This window comes from Ceratotherium simum, chromosome 15 (genome assembly GCF_057802395.1).
Source record: "Ceratotherium simum simum isolate JZ-2026a chromosome 15, ASM5780239v1, whole genome shotgun sequence".
Taxonomy (NCBI): Eukaryota; Metazoa; Chordata; class Mammalia; order Perissodactyla; family Rhinocerotidae; genus Ceratotherium; species Ceratotherium simum.
In genome coordinates, this window is record NC_141914.1 from 6,274,922 (window position 1) to 6,294,448 (window position 19,527).

General features: G+C 37.8%; 1 protein-coding gene across 6 annotated transcripts in view; it reads left to right on the forward strand.

Annotated features, from left to right (window-relative positions):
- The window catches only part of CEP97 (centrosomal protein 97), a 39,029-nt gene that overhangs the window by 10,052 nt on the left and 9,450 nt on the right, over window positions 1-19,527 (forward strand). For 4 of the 6 annotated variants that reach the window (XM_004439966.3, XM_087439522.1, XM_087439519.1 and 1 more), the window contains 8 exons: window positions 1,104-1,246; window positions 2,237-2,395; window positions 3,374-3,475; window positions 4,758-4,871; window positions 5,426-5,592; window positions 15,589-15,753; window positions 17,001-17,134; window positions 18,094-18,868. In XM_004439966.3, coding sequence (XP_004440023.1) covers window positions 1,104-1,246; window positions 2,237-2,395; window positions 3,374-3,475; window positions 4,758-4,871; window positions 5,426-5,592; window positions 15,589-15,753; window positions 17,001-17,134; window positions 18,094-18,868 — 1,759 coding nt within the window. The remainder of the gene's footprint in view (window positions 1-1,103; window positions 1,247-2,236; window positions 2,396-3,373; window positions 3,476-4,757; window positions 4,872-5,425; window positions 5,593-15,588; window positions 15,754-17,000; window positions 17,135-18,093; window positions 18,869-19,527) is intronic. The other 2 variants (XM_087439521.1, XM_087439520.1) reach the window with 1 other exon arrangement.

The window sequence follows — 19,527 nt, forward strand, 5'->3', positions numbered from 1 at the left end:
GTCGAGGCCTGTCCCCGCGGCTTAAGTTAGGGGCTCGTTATCTGGGGGCTGTAACTTCTTGGGAGGCGGGGTATCGATGGTTCTACGAGGTCTGCCGACCCTTTAGAATTGTGTGCAAAGGCTGTGCATTTTTCTGGGACATCTTTCACCAAATTCTCAGAGAATCCCATCACCCCCAAATACTGGAAGCCATTAGACAATGGAAAAACGTTGAAACCGTTTTGGAGAGCAATCTCGCATAATTATTTCCCAAAGTAATCTTAATCTGGGTATAAATTTGAAATTGGCAGTTTCACTGGCCCCGCCCCCCTCTGAATGGGCTTCTCTTAAACTCCACACCCCCAGCCCACTAAGGTAACTTACTGACAGTAATAGCAGTTTACACTTACAGAGCACTGTTTACATGAGCCAGACGATATTCTGAGTGCTTTTTTTTTACATTATCTCATTTTCTCTGTAGAACAACATAATAAGGCAGGTATTATCATCATCTCCATTTTACAGAGTAGAAAGGCGAGCCCAAAAGAGACCAATAACTTGCCCAAGATACCACAATGGTTAACTGCTGGAGCCAGGATTTAAACTTTTACTTTATTACTTTATTGAGTGTTATTTATATGTCTCTTTTCATCCCCACATCAATTTAATGAATTAGGTATATTATTCCCATTTTGTAGTTAAATTAACTAAACTATATACTTTTATTTTCAAAATAGTTGGGCATTTTAGGATGTACTGGTAGTTGGGTTGTAGGCAAGTTGATCTCTATCAAAAGATTAGTTCCATTTAAAAATGCTATCATTATTTAGGCAGCAAACATGTAACTAATAGTTCATATTTAAATGTGAAGAATTCCAAAGTATCACATCATAAAAACTTGAGTAGAATATCACAAATCTAGGTGTAATTTGATATTTCTGAAGGAAAGTGAATAATTTCAGTCTGTGGTTGTTTATAACTTGATTGCTTTAGTTTTAAAATCTTGATATTTATTATGCTTTGGTGTTTTATAACTCTAAATGTATAGAGATTTTATGAGTATAATTCCATTCCTATGCTCAACTGTTATATTTGTGTTTTCTAATGATTTTCCTCTTTTCAAGGATCAGTGGTCAATTGGTCAGGGCAGGGGCTACAGAAATTAAGTCCGAACTTACCCTGTGAAGCTGATATTCATACTTTGATTCTGGATAAAAATCAGATTATTAAATTGGAAAATCTTGAGAAATGCAGACAATTAATACAGGTAGGTATTGCCATCTAGGGAAATAGTTATACAGGAAAAGATTATTATTATACAAAATAAAACAATAAAATAACCTAACAAAAAAGTAACTCTGCGGGCCTAGAAAGCAGTAAATGTTGCCTTAAATTTTTATATGACAGTTTCTCCTGAAGATGTACACGTATATGCTACATTTAGAGTAGACTAGAAAAAGAAGCATTTGTTAAAAAAGAAAACATTTTATGTTGGCAAAATATTGTGTTGTTAAGATAACCTTTTACCTCAGGATGGGAGTAAAGACTTCATTCATTTATTTAACAAATGTTTACTGGGCCCCTCTTATGTGTCTGGCGCTGTTCTAGATTTTGACTGAGACAATGTAAGGATCCTATTCTTGTGGAGTTTACATTCTCAAGTAGGGCCGGCCCTGTGGCTTAGCGGTTAAGTGCGCACGCTCTGCTACTGGCGGCCTGGGTTCGGATCTCGGGCGCTCACCAACGCACCGCTTGTCCGGCCATGCTGAGGCCGCGTCCCACATACAGCAACTAGAAGGATGTGTAACTATGATATACAACTATCTACTGGGGCTTTGGGGGTGGGGGGGTTTGGCATTAGATGTTAGATGTTATTAAGGAGGAGGTTTGGCAATAGATGTTAGCTCAGAGCCAATCTTCCTCGGCAAAAAAAAAAGAGGATTAACATGAATGTTAGCTTAGGGCTGATCTTCCTCACACACACATTCTCAAGTAGTTGCTGAGTTAAAAATGTTTTCTCTTTACAAGTTGGAGGAGGTCTGATTGCTTAGCTTTATCTGTATTTTCTGTTGCTTAGGAACAACAGCAAACTAATAGTTACACTGTAGAGTATTTAGACAATATATGTGAAAAGTGCAAATTGGGTTTGTATATTTGGGAACGTTTGGTGATATAAACAAGTCTTTTTAATCACCCTACTGTGAAAGTAGTATGTATATTTTATTCCTAAGAATAATGATACGTTTCTTCCCCACAGTTGTCAGTGGCTAATAACCGGCTGGTGCGGATGATGGGAGTGGCCAAGCTGACCCAGCTCCGAGTGTTAAACCTGCCACATAACAGCATTGGCTCTGTGGAAGGGCTAAAGGAGCTGGTACATTTGCAATGGCTGAATTTGGCAGGAAATAATCTCAAGGTGAATTGTTTCTTTTTTTTTTTTGTAAGTAATTAGTTTTCTTTTTTTAACTTACCAAAGTATTCTCTGTAAAAAAGAAATTGAAGCAGTATAGAAATAAGTAGAATAAAAAGTGAAAGTACTCACTCCCACTCCCCAGGGATAATTTCAGTTAACATATACTGAGAAAAAATCTCGTTTTGAAACACATAATGCAGTTTGGTATTCTTTTACATGTGAACAAAGAATCTATATTATACTTAGAAAAGTAGATCAAACAGTAGAATGAAATGTTAGGAGGGAGACTGTCTCATGCTGAATTCAGCTTTAAGTAAATGTTTAATGGTACAGTGTAGACTATACTGTTTTAAAAGTCAGGAGATCTGGATTCTAGTCCTGCTTCTACCACATAGTAGCTCTGTAATTTGGGGTAAGTTAATAAATATCTTGGTGTCTTATTTTTTGATATGCTAGATGAAGGGACTCGATTGAGCAGTTAGTTTAGCTAGGTACTATTCTAAGCACCTTAACTGTATTAACTCATTCAGTCTTGTGACTGCTTATGAGGTAGGTATAGTCATTATGCCCGTTATATAGATGAGGAAACCAAAGTACAGAGAAGTCAGGTAACTTGCCTAAGGTCACACAGCTAGGAAGTTGCAGAGCCGGAATTCTAATCCAGGCAGTTTGGCTCCACTCTTAACTTGTAAACTCTATGCTATACCAACTGTCATGTGTTGTCACTAAGGTTTCTTCAAGCTATAAATATCTGAGATGATATGATCCTCTACTCTTATTGGGATAATGAAGATGGAAGCGTGCTACATAACAATTTACCAAATTCTGTTAGCACTGCCTCCTCGTTCTCTTACTAAGCCCTGCTCCTGTGCTTCCAGTAATAAGCAGAGGAAGCAGGAGACTCAGCTACAAGGAACGAGGGAAGACGTTCACTTTTTGAGTTTGTGTGCAGGAACTAATGTGATGCTTTTCTTGTGGTAGGCCATGGAACAGATCAATAGCTGCACAGCCCTACAGCACCTCGATTTATCAGACAATAACATACCCCAGATAGGTGATCTGTCTAAATTGGTATCATTGAAGGTAAGCCTGTTTCCTGACTATGTCATTTCTGAAATTTTGTACTAAAATACCAAGAGAGAGTGATCTGATTGGCCTGCTGTATATGAAGAACAGATTGTGTTCATTATGATAAAAATTCTGTTAGACCATCACAAATTAAGTATGGAACATTTTGTTGTTAGTTTCTGTAACTGATTTATTTTAACTAACACTGGTCATTGTAGTTTAGGTTAATTCTTATTTACCATTCTCCGAACGTGATGAAATTCCCTTCACGCCCAGCCAGCCAGTGCCAGCAGCTTTAGTTATATGAACATAACATGTTGGTGAGGTTGAGAGTAGTCATTCCTGAACTTGAGTCTGTTTTCTTGACACTCAGGATTGCTGTTTTTTAGTAATAGGTATTACTAAATTCTCAAAATTAACTTCACTTTAATTTAGAAAATAAACCTGTAGCATGTAGTACTTTTTATAGAGGGGAACGTGTCATGCAACCAAATAAGTAACAGTTAGAATCACAGCTTCAAAAAACATGTAGGCTTTTTCCAAATTTTTGCTTCATTGGATATTGTTAGTATCAGACGAACTCATTAAGCCTTAGAAGCAGTATTATTAGCTCAACTTTTCACACATCTTTAGCAGAAATTTTTAGCAACAATTATTCTAAACACTTTGGTGTAGCCAGATCCGAAGAGAATTCAAATGAACGATGATTGAACATTTTTTTTTCTGGAATGGAGGCATGATTATCTTAGAATCCTGAGTGTCAAATCTTTGGTTTATTCTTCATTGTTGCTGACTTAATTTGAGTCAGCTTCATCTGCAAGTAGCATATTCTACCTTCCTCAAGCTTTTAGTTTCAAGAGAGTACAGTTGCAAATTATGAGTTGTGGGTTCTCTCTCTCTCTTTTGGAAAATTTCCTTTATACATGGTTGTTTTAATGAATGTTTTCTTTCACTTTTCTCACCCTCTGTTTTGATGTTTTAAAAAGAAATGAACAAGTATGTTGGAAATTGGTCATTTTAATAACGTAAGTCTCACAAAATGCTAGTCACTATACCAAGCATGTGTTCTGGGACAAGTCTTTAAACTTTCTCAAGCTTAGAATGTGGACGTGTAAAGGGAGAGTTGGACCAGAAGACCCCCTAGGACCCTTCTAGCATTAACAGTCTTTGATTTGTGTGTGATAAGAAGATAAGAAAATAGATCCCTTTATTTTCGTACACATCCTTTTGGTTTTGTCAAAATAGACCAATTTATTTGTAATCTTCATTTGTAATTCATCCTGTTTTTACTTTCAAGACTCTGCTTTTACATGGAAACATCATCACCTCTCTTAGAATGGCACCTGCTTATCTACCCAGAAGTCTTGCTATACTTTCTTTGGCAGAAAATGAAATTCGGGACTTAAATGAGGTAAAATTTGAGGGTATTCTATGGGATTCAGAAAACTGCGAAGCCCAGAAGGCATGCAGGAGAAAGTTGTGAGCGCTCACTTTTAGATTGTGGGCATCTTGGAGAAACAGCCATTAAGATGAAACACTTGGCTCTAGGTGGTCATTATTTTTCTTTCCACTTTTTCTTAATGTCAGTGGTTCATTAAGGCTTAATTTCATTTTAATGCTGCAATTATCATTCCATTTGGAAGTGATTGGTGGTAGAGGGACATCTACATTAAAGAGGTTAATAAGGCACACTGCACATTTCTCTGGCTGCTATTACGTTTTCAAAATAGCAGAAAACAGTGCTGGTACTTTCTAAGGGACTTTGTGCAGCAAGGACAAATGGCCATATTGTTGGAACTTTGGAAGTCAGTGGATAATATAAGAGTGTTACTTGTCACTTTTTAGAACAAGAGGGAAATTGTTACATTCTCAAACTGCCAAAGATGTGTAATCAGCCCTGTGCGGAAGCCCTGTGCTTGACACTGAATAGTCCATTTCACTCAACAAAGATATCCTTTGTTCCAGATCTCTTTTTTGGCATCCTTAACTGAATTGGAACAGTTGTCGATCATGAACAATCCTTGTGTGATGGCAACACCTTCCATTCCGGGGTTTGACTATCGGCCGTACATTGTCAGCTGGTGCTTGAACCTCAGAGTGCTAGACGGATACGTGATTTCCCAGAAGGAAAGGTGAACATGTTCTTTATCATCACATTTACCATGGAAGTTACTGAAAAGACCATCTCTAGCTTACTACAGATTAATATACTGAATATTTCTTAAAATGTGCATTTAGAAATTAAGATCATTAGTGTAATCATATAGCAGACTATGTGCTGGTCATTTAGGATTTTCTATCCTTTCTGAAAAAGGATAAGAAATAAGCATCAGCCCCAGAGGTTGGGACTAGTGAATTTAACTTAGTGCCCAACATACGACAGTTTGATTTCTGAAAGTTCTTTGGTGAATCAGTTGTGAGCGTGGGTTGCCCTCCACTGAAGAAGGGTGAGAGGAAGGAGGAGGTGGGAGGGTAGCACAATAGCAACCCTTTCGCAGACAGATTCTTTTGCTCCCTACAGTTAAAAAATTGCAAAGTATCACATAACTCAGATATAGTTAAAAAATAATATTTAAAAATACCCATATAATCACCACTGAGGATAAGAATAGAACATTACCTGCACGCCAGAGATCTCCTTTGCCGCACTCTCATCATAATGTCACTCACCACTAGAGATAACCACTATATTGACTTTTTTGAGAATTCAGAAACATTTTTGTCCTGGTCATTAAGGAGTCTTCAAATCAACCAGTTCCCACCAGAGTAGCTAAAAGGATGGACAATCCTAAGTGTTGGTGAGTATGTGGGGCAATTGGAACTCTCGTACGCTGTTCTAGGAGTGTAAATGGTGTAACCACGTTGAAAAACTAGCAGTATTTACTGAAGTTAAATGTACAAATACCCGACGACCCAGCAATTTGACTTCTGGTATATACCCTACAGAAACAGGTGCTTATGTCTACCAAAAAAAAATGTACAAGCATGTTCATAGCAGCCTTATTCATAATAGCTCTAAACATGTGGGGCATTTGGAAAACAACCCAAATGTTGGTGCCTAGAAGAATGGGTAAATAACGTTATATTCAAACTAGGGTACCTTGATGGTTGTTGATGCCACACTAGAGAGAAAAATGCTGCTGCCGTCAATGTCGGAGACGACTCTGCAGTCTGTAAACAGTGCTCGTGCGTTTTAAAACAACTCTGGAAAGTATTCTGTTCAGGAGGGAGGAATTATTCTAAGGGAGGGCTGTTGCGTTGAAAATCGATGGGGAGCCTAAGCAGAGTTCAAAACATTTTCCTGGTCGACCTTAGGAATCACCCTGAAGGACAGAAAGGAATTTCCGGTTCTTGTATCTACCCAGCCTGTTATTTGCTAAGAACACCTAGGTTAGAATTTTTCTCCATTATGAGAAGTATCACACGTTCTTCGATGACTTCAGGTAGCCTTCCTGTGTGTCACTGAAAAGAGGAACTTGAGCAGGCCCCACCCGTGTGGTGCTGTGGCTGAGCTGTCTCAGCAAGAAGCACACCTGGGAAAGGCCTGCACCTTCCTGCATGCAGCACCTCAGGACTTGGAGTTCTTTCTGAATTTCTTTCCATCTCGGTGTTACTATTTACAGGACCTAGTACCAAGCTGTACCTCTGTTGCTTAGTTAGGGATCAGGACTTAGTCAAGGAGCAGAACTTTGGAGATGTTTCTTTTTTGAAAGGACATTTAAAATATATAGAGAAGTGGAGAGAATAACCTAATGAACACCTGAATATCCACCATGTGGCTTCAATAATTATCAACATTTTGCCAATCTTGTCTCCTCTATCCTTTACTTTTATTTTTTTGGAGTATTTTAAAAGCAAATATCAAACACCATTTCATTCAATACTTCATTCAATGTTTTTTTTGGAGAAAGAGCAGATTGTTTTAAAGGCTCTCTTAATAGTCGTTACTCTGGGCCGGCCCTGTGGCCGAGTGGTTAAAGTTCCATGCACTCTGCTTCAGCGGCCCAGGTTCGTGGGTTCAGATCCCGGGCGCAGACTCCATTCATCAGCCGTGCTGTAGCTACATCCCACATACAAAGTAGAGGAAGATTGGCACAGATGTTAGCTCAGGGCTAGTCTTCCTCAAAAAAAAAGAAAAAAAGAGGAAGATTGGCAATGGATATTAGCTCAGGGTGAATCTTCCTCACCAAAAAAAAAAAAAAAAGTCATTACTTATATTATGTAAACTGTTCGTTCATTTCAAGAGAAGAATTATATTCCCATGATTTGAATTAATATGTTAGAGCTGAATGAGTTTTAATTTTGTTTTTCTTTAAATTCGCCATGGTGTTTTAATTGGCAGGGAGATTTTTTACCTAGGAGAATATTTTATGGATTAATAAACTTGTGTAATGGTCTGTCTGTTGAGGAGTGTGAAGCAAAGGCAGAAAAAGAGATCTTACAGTAGTTGATGCTCCAGTTTGTGGTTTTCCTCACACTTAAACTGCAGAACAGTCAAGCCCGAGCCGTCTTGCATAACTTAACCAGTTGTCAGAAGGACCAGTTTCTTTTCAATCTGTAATACACCTTGAGTGGCTTGGCAATTTTAGACTGATGTGGATACCTTAATGTGAAGGTCCAAGAAGATGGTTGTGGTTTGGAAGGGATTTTTAAACTATTTGCAATTCTGAGTTAATGGCGTAAAAACAGAGAAGCAAAGTATACCAAAATGATCCAACCTCAACTTCAAGTTGAGGGGCAGATTTAAGAATGGTAAAGTTGAGGCAATGGCATGTTAATTAAAAAAAAATTCAAACATATACACAAAAATACATTGAGTAGTGTAATGACCTCCCATGAATCCATCATCCAACTCAGCCTTTTCAACACATGGCCGGCCAACCTTGCTCATCTATACCTTCACCCACTCCCCCGTCTCCTATGTTATTTTGAAGCAAACGTCAGATTACACATAATTTCATCTGTGAATATTTCAGTATATAATTCTAAAAGATAAGGGCTGTTAAAGAAATAACTACAGTACTATTATCACATCTCAAAAAATTTAACAATATTTCCTTAATAGCATCAGATATTAATTCAGTGCTTACATTTCCAGTAGTCCTCATAAATGCAGTCTTTTAGTGGTTTCTTGGGAAACAGGATCCAAACAGGATCCACATTGTGATTGGTTGATGTCTCGCTCTCTTTGTCATTGTTCTGAAACATCAGGTTATTAATATCACATGCTCTGTGGTTGGCTGTGCTGGCGGGTGGTTCTCACTCAGGTCCCCTGCGCTCGCTTGTAGTGAGCGAGATCTCACAGGGGGCGGAGTTGCCTGGCTGAATATCCAAGATGACACTTAAATCTCTCTTAACCTACTGGTTCCTCCTCTCTTATTTTCTTTGCTTTCTTTTCTCTTTTTTTGGTTGTTGTTGAAGTTGTCAGATTATTTGTCCAGTAAAGTTTCCTGCTGAGCTTATTTTGCTGATTACGTCCCTGTGTCCTTTGACATGCTACTCTCTCTTCTGTATTTCCTGTAAATTGGTAGCTGGATGTGGAGGTTTGGTCAGATTCAGGCTTTTTTGTTGGGGAAGGACTACTTTGTGGGTTCTATTGAAAGGCACACAGTGTCTGGTTGTCCCTTGTGTTATTAGTAGCTATTAGTGATCAATGCCTAAATCCATTAATTCATTGCGAGTTGTAAAGTGGTGAAATTTTAATTCTATCATTCATTTTTTTATTAGCTGGAATATGTCTGTGAAGTAACTATTTGGTTTCTCATTGCTATAGTTTGTATAGGAAAGACAGAATAATATTTAATTCTCATGCTTTATTTTCCAGTTTTTTAAAAATTATTTTATTAAGGTCATATTACCTTATAACATTGCATGAATTTCAGTGTACATTATTATATTTCAGTTTCTGTATAGACTGTATCGTGTTCACCACCAATAGTCTAATTTTCATCTGTTACCATACATATGTGCCCCTTTACGCCTTCCCCCGCCACCACCCCCTTCCCACCAATCTGTTCTCCTATCTATGTGTTTGTTTATCTTCCACATATGAGTGAAATCATGCGGTGTTTTCTCTGTCTTATTTCATTTAGCATAATACCCTCCTCAAGGTCCATCCATGTTGTCGCAAATGGCACAATTTTGTCTTTTTTATGGCTGAGTAGTATTGCATTGTATATGTATACCACATCTTTATCCATTCATCTGTTTATGGGCACTTGGGTTGCTTCCAAGTCTTGGCTATTGTGAAGAATGCTACGATGAACATACGGGTGCATAAATCTTTTTGAGTTATTGATTTCATGTTCTGTGGAGAAATAACCCAGAAGTGGTATAGCTGGATCATATGGTATTTCTATTTTTAATTTTTTGAGAAATCGCCATACTGTTTTCCATAGTGGCTGCACCAGTTTGCATTCCTACTAGCAGTGTATGAGAGTTCCCTTTTGTCCATATTCTCTCCAACACTTGTTATTTCTTGTCTTGTTAATTATGGCCATTCTGACGGGTGTGAGGTGAAATCTCATTGTAGTTTTGATTTGCACTTCCCTAATAATTAGTGATGTTGAACATCTTTTCCTGTGCCTGTTGGCCATCTGTATATCTTCTTTGGAAAAATGTCTGTTCATATCCTCTGCCTGTTTTTTGATCGGGTTGTTCATGTTTTTGTTGTTGAGTTGTGTGAGTTCTTTATATATTTTGGAAATTAACCCCTTGTCGGATATATGATATGCAATATTTTCTCCCAGTTGGTGGGTTGTCTTTTTATTTGTTTATGGTTTTCTTTGCTGTGCAGAATCTTTTTAGTCTTGATGTAGTCCCATTTGTTTATTTTTTTCTATTGTTTCCCTTGCCTGAGTAGACATGATATTCGAAAAGATCCTGCTAAGACCGATGTCAAAGAGTGTACTGCCTATATTTTCTTCTAGGAGTTTTATGGTTTCAGGTCTTACATTCAATACTTTAATCCATTTTGAGTTAATTTTTGTGTATGGTGTAAGATAATGTTCAACTTTCATTCTTTTGCACATGGCTGTCCAGTTTTCCCAACACCATTTATTGAAGAGACTTTCTTTTCTCCATTGTATGTTCTTGGCTCCTTTGTCAAAGATTAGCTGTCCAAATGTGTGGTTTTATTTCTGGGTTCTCAGTTCTGTTCCATTGATCTGTGTGTCTGTTTTTCTGCGAGTACCATGCTATTTTGATTACTATAGCTTTATAGTATATTTTGAATTCAGGGAGTGTGAAACCTCCAACTTTGTTCTTTTTTCTCGTGATTGCTTTGGCTATTCAGGGTCTTTAGTTGTTCTATATAAATTTTAGGATTCTTTGTTTTATTTCCGTGAAGAATGTCATTGGGATTCTAATTGGGATTGCATTGAATCTGTAGACTGCTTTAGGTAATATGGACATTTTAACTATGTTTACTCTTCCAATCCATGAGCATGGACTATATTTCCATTTCTTTATGTCTTCTTCAATTTCTTCCAATAATGTCTTACAGTTTTCAGTGTATAGGTCTTTCACCTCCCTGGTTAAGTTTATTCCTAGGTATTTTATTCTTCTTGTTGCAGTTGTAAGTGGGATTGTATTCTTGATTTCCCTTTCTGCTAGCTCATTATTAGTGTATAGAAATGCAGCTGGGGCCCGGCCCAGTAGTGTAGTGGTTGGGTTCACGCACTCCACTTTGGCAGCCTGGGGTTTGCAGGTTTGGATCCTGGGCGTGGACCTGCACGCTGCTCATTGGGCCATGCTGTGGCGGCGTCCCATATACAAAATGGAGGAAGATGGGCACGGATGTTAGCTCAGGGTCAATCTTCCTCAGCAAAAAGAGGAAGATTGGCAATGGATGTTATCTCCTGGCCAGTCTCCCTCACCAAAAAAAAAAAAAAAAGAAATGCAACTGATTTTTGTATGTTGATTTTGTACCCTGCAACTTTACTGTATTCACTGATTATTTCTGATAGTTTTTTGGTGAATTCTTTAGGGTTTTCTATATGTAGAATCATGTCAACCACAAATAGTGACAGTTTTACTTCTTTCTTTCCAATTTGGATACCTTTTATTTCTTTTTCTTGCCTAATTGCTCTGGCTAAAACTTCCAGTCGTATGTTGAATAGGAGTTGTGAGAGTGCACATCCTTTTTTCATTTCCTGTTCTCAGAGGAATAGCTTTCAGTTTTCCACTGTTGAGTATGTTGTTGGCTGTGGGTTTGTCATATATGGCCTTTATTATGTTGAGGTACTTTCCTTCTATACCCATTTTGTTTAGAGTTTTTATCATAAATGTATGTTGGATCTTGTCAAATGCTTTCTCTGCATTTTTTTATTCTTCATGTTGTTAATGTGGTGTATCACATTGATTGATTTGTGGATGTTGAACCATCCCTGCACCCCTGGAATAAATTCCAATTGATCATGGTGTATGATCCTTTTAATGTATTGTTGTATTTGATTTGCTAATATTTTGTTGAGGATTTTTGCATCTATGTTCATCAGCAATATTGGCCTGTAATTTTCGTTTTTTGTGTTGTCCGTGTCTGGTTTTGGCATCAGGGTAATATTGGCCCTGTAAAATGAGTTAGGAAGCATCCCATCCTCTTCAGTTTTTCAGAAGAGTTTGAGAAAGATAGGTATTAACATCTTCTTTGAATGTTTGGTAGAATTCTCCAGAGAAGCCATCTGGTCCTGGATGTCTGTTTTTTTGGGAGGTTTTTGATTACTGTTTCAATCTCTTTACTTGTGATTGGTCTATTCAGATTCTCTATTTCTTCTTGATTCAGTTTTGGGAGGTTGTATAATTCTAAAAATTTATCCATTTCTTCTAGGTTATCCAATTTGTTGGCGTATAGCTTTTTATAGTATTCTCTTATAATCCTTTGTATTTCTGTGGTGTCTGTTATAATTTCTCCTCTTTCATTTCTGACTTTATTTATTTGAGTCTTCTGTCTCTTTTTCTTAGCGAGTCTGGCTAAAGGTTTATCAGTTCTCTTTGTCTTCTCAAACAACCAGCTGTTAGTTTCACTGATCTTTCTGTTGTTTTTTAGTCTCTATTTTGTTTATCTCTGTGATTTTTATTATTTTCTTTTTGCTACTGACTTTGGGTTTTGTTTGTTCTTCTTTTTCTAGTTTTTTTAGGTATAGTGTAAGATTATTTATTTGAGATTTTTCTTGTTTGGTGAGGTATGCCTGTATTGCTATAAACTTCCCTTTTAGTACTGCTTTTTGCTACATCTTGTAAGTTTTGGTATGTTGTGTTTTTATTCTCATTTATCTCCAGGTATTTTTTGGTTTCTCTTTTGATTTCTTCATTGATTCAAGAGTTGTTCAGTAGTATGTTGTTTAGTCTCCACATATTTTTGACTTTTCTAGCTTTTTTCTTGTGGTTGCTTTCTAGTTTCATAGCATTGTGGTCAGAAAAGATGCTTGCTATGATTTCAGTCTTCTTAAATTTATTGAGGCTTGCTTTATTTCCCAACATATGGTCTGTCTTTGAGAATGTTCCATGTGCACTTGAGATGAATGTGTATTCTGCTGTTTTTGGATGGAATGTTCTATATATATCTAGTAAGTCCATCTGGTCTAGTGTTTCATTTAAGGCCACTGTTTCCTTGTTGACTTTCTATCTTGATGATCTATCCATTGATGTAAGTGGGGTATTAAGGTCTCCTACTATTATTGTGTTGCTGTCAGTTTCTCCTTTTAGGTCTGTTAGTAATTGCTTTATATACTTTCGTGCTCCTGTGTTAGGTGCATATATATTAATAAGACTTATATCATCTTGGTGGAATATCTCTTTTATCATTATATAATGCCCATCTTTGTACCTTTTTATCTTTTTTGTCTTGGTCTGTTTTGTCTGATATAAGTATGGCTACACCCACTTTCTTTTGCTTGCTATTTGCTTGGAGTATCATCTTCCATCCCTTCACTCTGAGCCTGTTTTTGTCTTTAGAGCTGAGATGTATTTCCTGGAGACAGCATACTGTTGGGTCTTGTTTTTAATCCATCCAGCCACTCTATGTCTTTTGATTGGTGAATTCAATCCATTTATGTTTACGGTGATTATTGATATATGAGGGCTTAATACTGCCATCTTATCTTTTGTTTTCTGTTGTTCCAAATTTCCATTGTTTCTTTTTCCTTGTATTTCTGTCTGCCGTTTCAGTTTGGTGGTTTTCTGTGATGTTTTTCTGAGTTTCCTCTTTATTTATGATTTGTGACTCTGCTCTAATTTTTTGTTTTGTGGTTACCATTAGGTTTGTATAAAAGATCTCATAGATGAGATAATTCTTTCTCTGATAGCCTCTTATCTCCGTTAGCCTAAGCAGGTTCCATCCTTTTCCTCTTCCCCTTCTATGTTTTTGTTTTCACACATTATTCTTTTTTGAGTTGTGAGTTTGTAACGAAATTGAAGTGGTTATAGTTATTTTTGATGCTTTATTTCCCTTTATCCTTTATGTTATAATTGTTTACTAACCTATTCTGATGTAGAGCTGTAATTTTCTGATTCTGTCTGTCTGTTTATCACCCTGCTCAAAGCTTTGTAAACTTTTGTCTTTTTGTTTCAGGTAGGAGGGCTCCTTTCAACACTTCTTATAATGCAGGTCTAGTGGCAATGAACTCCCTGAGCTTTTGTTTGTCTGGGAAAGCTTTTATTTGTCTGTCATATCCGAAAGTTAATTTCACTAGATAGAGTATTCTTGTCTGATAGTTTTTGTCTTTCAGTATTTTGAATATATCATTCCACTGTCCTTTAGCCCATAAGGTTTCTGCTGAGAAATCTGCTGAAAGCTGGATGAGGTTTCCTTCATAGGTTATTTTCTTCTCTCTTGCTACCCTTAATATTTTTTCTTTGTATTGCCTTTTGACAGTTTTAATATTATATGAGATGGTCTTTTTGCATTGAGGTTATCAGGAGTTCTTTTAGCTTCATGTACTTGCATGTCCAGTTCCTTCCCCAGGTTTGGGAAGTTCTCAGCCATTATTTCTTTGAATAAGCTCTCTGTTCATTTCTCCCTCTCTTCTCCTTCTGGGATACCTATTATCCTTATGTTACTTTTCCTAATTGAGTCAGATATTTCTCAAAGAATTTCTTCATTTTAAAAAACATCTTAGTTCCCTTTCTTCCTCCACTTGAATTATTTCTAGGTTTCTATCTTTGAGCTCATGAATTCTCTCCTGCATGTGGTGTGTTCTATTTTTAATGCTTTCTGCATTATTTTTCATCTCATTAGTTGTGTTCTTCCTCTCCAGAATTTCTGTTTGATTTTTTTTTAGAGTTTCAGTCTCTTTGGTGAAATATTCTTTCTGTTCATTGATTTTATTCCTGAGCTCATTGAACTGTTTCTGAGTTTACTTGTAACTCGTTGAGTTTCTTTATGACAGCTGTTTTGAATTCTCTGTCAGTCAGATTGTAATCTCCTGTGACTTCAAGTGTGGTTTCTGGAGAGTTGTCTTTCTTTTTCTGTTCTGCCATGTTACTGTAGTTCTTCATAGTGTTTGATGAATTGATCCTTTGCTGGCACATTTGTGGTAGTTACCACCTTTCTTATTTGGGTATGGCTTTGGTTACTTTGGTTCTGAGCTGCTTCTGGTTGTATTTGAGAGCCTGCACTTTCTACCCTCACTGCCTTTGCTAGAGGCATTGTCAGTTCCCTCCTTGTGCTGCTTGTGCCTCTGAGGTTGCTGGTGCCTTGCTGCTTACTTACCAGTTTTTAAAAATAGTGAGTTGGTGATTCACTAGCATCCTCCAGCTGTGATCAGTTAGCTTTTTTTTTTTAACTGTCATTATGAACTAATGTATTTATATGCAATTTATGTATTTAGGTACTTTACTTTGACAGTGAATGGAGGGAATACTCATTGCTTCTTTGAAAATAATTTTAAAATATTTGGAACCATAGTGCAACTCTGTGGAAGTGCCCCTAAGCAAGAAAAAAGGTTTAAAACATTATAAGCATAAGAGGGGTGAATCAGAAGGATAAGTACTTTTGAATTTTAATTTTATTTATGAAAAGCATGCAATGATGCTATAAAGGTAAATTAAGACAGAAGCCCGGTGTTGCTTAAAAATGTATCTTGTCTACCCTGGTGTCCTCTCCTCTTCTTTATGTCCCCCAATTCCAGTTTGAAAGCCGAATGGCTCTATAGTCAAGGCAAGGGGAGAGCATATCGGCCTGGTCAGCATATCCAGCTTGTCCAGTATCTGGCTACAGTCTGTCCTCTCACTTCTACACTGGGTCTTCAGACTGCAGAGGATGCCAAACTAGAGAAGATTCTGAGCAAGCAGAGGTAAGCCCATTAATTTGTAGCAGCTGATGAATTCACAAATGAAAATACCTCTGAGTCTCTCCTGTGGGGTTAGAAGGACTGAGGCAGGTGCTGTGGCCCACATTTGTGGGCAGTTGGGCCCCTGTCACTGCAGCAGTCCTGTAGGGGAACCGAATCATGCAGTGCAGTGCAGTTTGCTCCACAACAACTGCATTGCTGATCATTTCTTGAGTGGGGAGAGCCAAGCAGTATGGGAGGATGGGATTTTTAAGAAAATGTATTTGTCCTTTTAATGTAGATTTTTCATATGAGTTTATTTTTATAGTACAAGAAATGTATTTATTCACTCATTCAACTAGTATTCATTAGGCACCTTCTGTGTACCAGGAAGGCACTTTTCTAGCCCTTGGGGATACATAGTAGCATAGCAGATACATCAAATCTTTGTAATCATGGAATTAAAATAATGAAAGAATGACATTAGAAAAGCTATATCCATGTCTATTCAGTAAAACCTCATTGAGTTGCTGAGAAGTTTTCCAATTAAAGTACCTCACTCTGAAAACAAAAAAATATAATTTTGCCATAAAAATTTGCAAAATTCATCAGTCAGGAGGTTCATTTTGTAAAAATAAGTCGCCCTAAAATATATAACACTCAACAATATCTTTTTTAATGGCTTTGTATATTGCTTACTTTAAAATAAACACATATAGGGCCGGCCCCGTGGCTTAGCAGTTAAGTGTGCGCACTCCGCTGCTGGCGGCCCGGGTTCGGATCCCAGGCACACACCGACGTACTGCTTCTCTGGCCATGCTGAGGCCGTGTCCCACATATAGCAATTAGAGGGATGTGCAGCTATGACATACAACTATCTACTGGGGCTTTGGGGGAAAAAATAAATAAATAAAATTATTAAAAAAATAAATAAATAAAAAATAAAATAAAATAAACACATATACACAAAAATTCATATGAGTTTTTAAATACTAACAGTAAGAAGTATAACTAGAAGCATTTAATAGTCACTTCTTTTATCGGTGATTCTGCCTTTGAATGTATATGAGGGGTGTCTGTGATTTAAAAATAAGTTTCTTAACCTTTTCTTTTTTGTGTGTTCAAATGAGACTTTGTAATTTGGTTGTGATTAAAGGTCTCTGCTTTGAAAACTTATAAACTTCTACCTTTTTGACAGTGTTACCTAGGAAGCAGAAAGGCTTACTTTTTTTGTTTTGTGTTAAATCACATGAAATATTATTGATTTTTAGGTTTCACCAGAGGCAGTTGATGAACCAAAGCCAAAATGAAGAGTTGTCTCCTCTTGCTCCTGTTGAAACAAGGGCACCCCTTGTACCTGAGCATTCAAGCCCTGTTCAGGATTGCCAGGCAGTCCAGGAGAGCGGTACGAAATTCATGACCTCTGATCCTTTTGCTCCAAGTCATTTCATCTGTTGGGTACCACAAAACAGAAAAAAGTACACATTTTCATAATTTTTTGTTTGTTAACTTAAATGAACATTTGGATCTTATATTTTATATATATGTATATACACAGAAATACATATATAACTATTATATTTCTCATTTTTAAAAACATTCAGTGGACTGATAACTTTTGTATTGACCTCATACTTTGATTTTTCTTTCTTTTGTTTTTTTTTTTGGTGCAGAAGATTAACCCTGAACTAACATCTGTTAACCAACATCTGTTGCCAGTCCTCCTCTTTTTGCTGAGGAAGAGTGGCCCTGGGCTAGCTTCCGTGCCAATCTTCTATTTTGTATGTGGGTCGCCACCACAGCATGGCTGACGAGTGGTGTAGGTCCATGCCCAGGATCTGAACCTATGAAACTGGGCTGCTGAAGCAGAGCCTGCCGAACTTAACCACTACGCCATGGGGCCAGCCCCTGGAGTTCATTTTCTTTTTTCTTTCTTTTTTTTTTTTTTTTGTGAGGAAGATCAGCCCTGAGCTAACATTCGATGCCAATCCTCCTCTTTTTGCCGAGGAAGATTGACCCTGGGCTAACATCCGTGCCCATCTTTCTCTACTTTATATGGGACACTGCCACAGCATGGCTTGACAAGCGGTGCATCAGTCTGTGCCCAGGATCTGAACCTGTGAACCCTGGGCCGCCGAAGCGGAGCGCACATACTTAACCACTGTGCCACTGGGCTGGCCCCCTGGAATTCATTTTCTTAAAAATATTTGGTTTGATGTTTTAGGCATATTGGAGGATATCACTAAAGGCATGTTATTACATTTTACTATATTTCAGGAATTAGATTTCATTAAAAGGATACAACTAAAAAAATACCTGTTTAAATATTTAGTGGCTTAAATGATACTCTGTTGATTCTTCTAGAACCTGTCATCCAAGTCAATTCTTGGGTTGGGATAAGCAGTAATGATGATCAGGTGTATGCTGTTAAGAATAACTTTCCAGCCTCTGTACACACTACAAGATATTCTCGAAATGACTTGCACCTGGAAGACATACAGACAGATGAGGACAAGTTGAACTGTAGTCTTCTCTCTTCAGAGTCCACTTTTATGCCAGTTGCATCAGGACTCTCACCGGTTTCACCTACAGTTGAGCTGAGGCTACAAGGCATTAACTTGGGCCTAGAAGATGATGGTGTTACAGATGAATCTGTGAAAGGGCTGGAAAACCAGGACTTTGACAAGGAAGAGGAAAAGGGTTTTTGGGCTGCAAATGAGGATTCTGTTCAAATGATGAGAAGTGCGATCAGTACAGAGGTAAATGAGAAAGATGGGTTATTGCCGTGTCCTGAGCCAACAGTCACCAGTGCCGTCTTGAAGGATGACGCCCACAGTCTTACAGCTTTTCCTGAGTCAGTTGGACACAATGTCCTCCGTGTGCAGCCAGACAGTGAAGAAACCACGTCTCAAACAGCCTCAGAGAAACTTCCCTGCAGGGTTTTAACCCATAGATCTGCTGCTTTGGGACAAGATAAAGTTGCCCTTCAGAAACTGAATGAAGCAGCCACCAAGCTTCAGGCCTGTTGGCGGGGCTTTTATGCCAGGAACTACAACCCTCAAGCTAAAGATGTGCGTTATGAAATCCGGCTGCGCAGAATGCAGGAGCACATTGTCTGCCTAACTGATGAAATAAGGAGGTGGGTCGAAGTCCTGTTTGGTTTGATGGTTTGTTTGTTGGTTTGGTGGTCTGGGAGTGTCAGAGTCTTAGAGTTGATTCAGAACATTGCATCATTGCTGTTGTGGTCAGAACATTAGTCACACCACGTTGCCACTCTTGCTTGACTTGTCTCCTACGAGATACTGAAAGCATCTGGACAGCAGAGATTGTCATGCGTCTCCATCTCCAGCACAGCAATTGGTGCATAGATGCAGTATAGCAATAAATGTTGAACGAACGCATGCCTTGTAGACATCTGTAAATCTAAACATAGAAAGGTACAGAAAATGTAGAAAAACTGAATACGTATAAAAATGAGAAGATGAGAAAGTTTACAGAGAACCCAGTAAGTGACATAAGAAATAAAATAGCAAGGATGTAAAAGGGGCTAAAATTCTGGGGCAATGGTCAGAATTTTCCTTAATTCCATGGCTCACATGTTTTACTGTCAACCTGGGAAAGTTAGGATTTTGTAAATTTATTTTGAGTATTAGTATTGCAACCAGCAATTTTATAATATTATCAGGTGGAAGAGGAAGAGGCAGTAAAAGAGACTGAGAAGGGATGGCCGAGTGGAGAGAAAACTAGGAGGGTGTGTGTCCCAGCTCCAAAGGGGAGTTTTTGAGGAGAGAAGAGAGG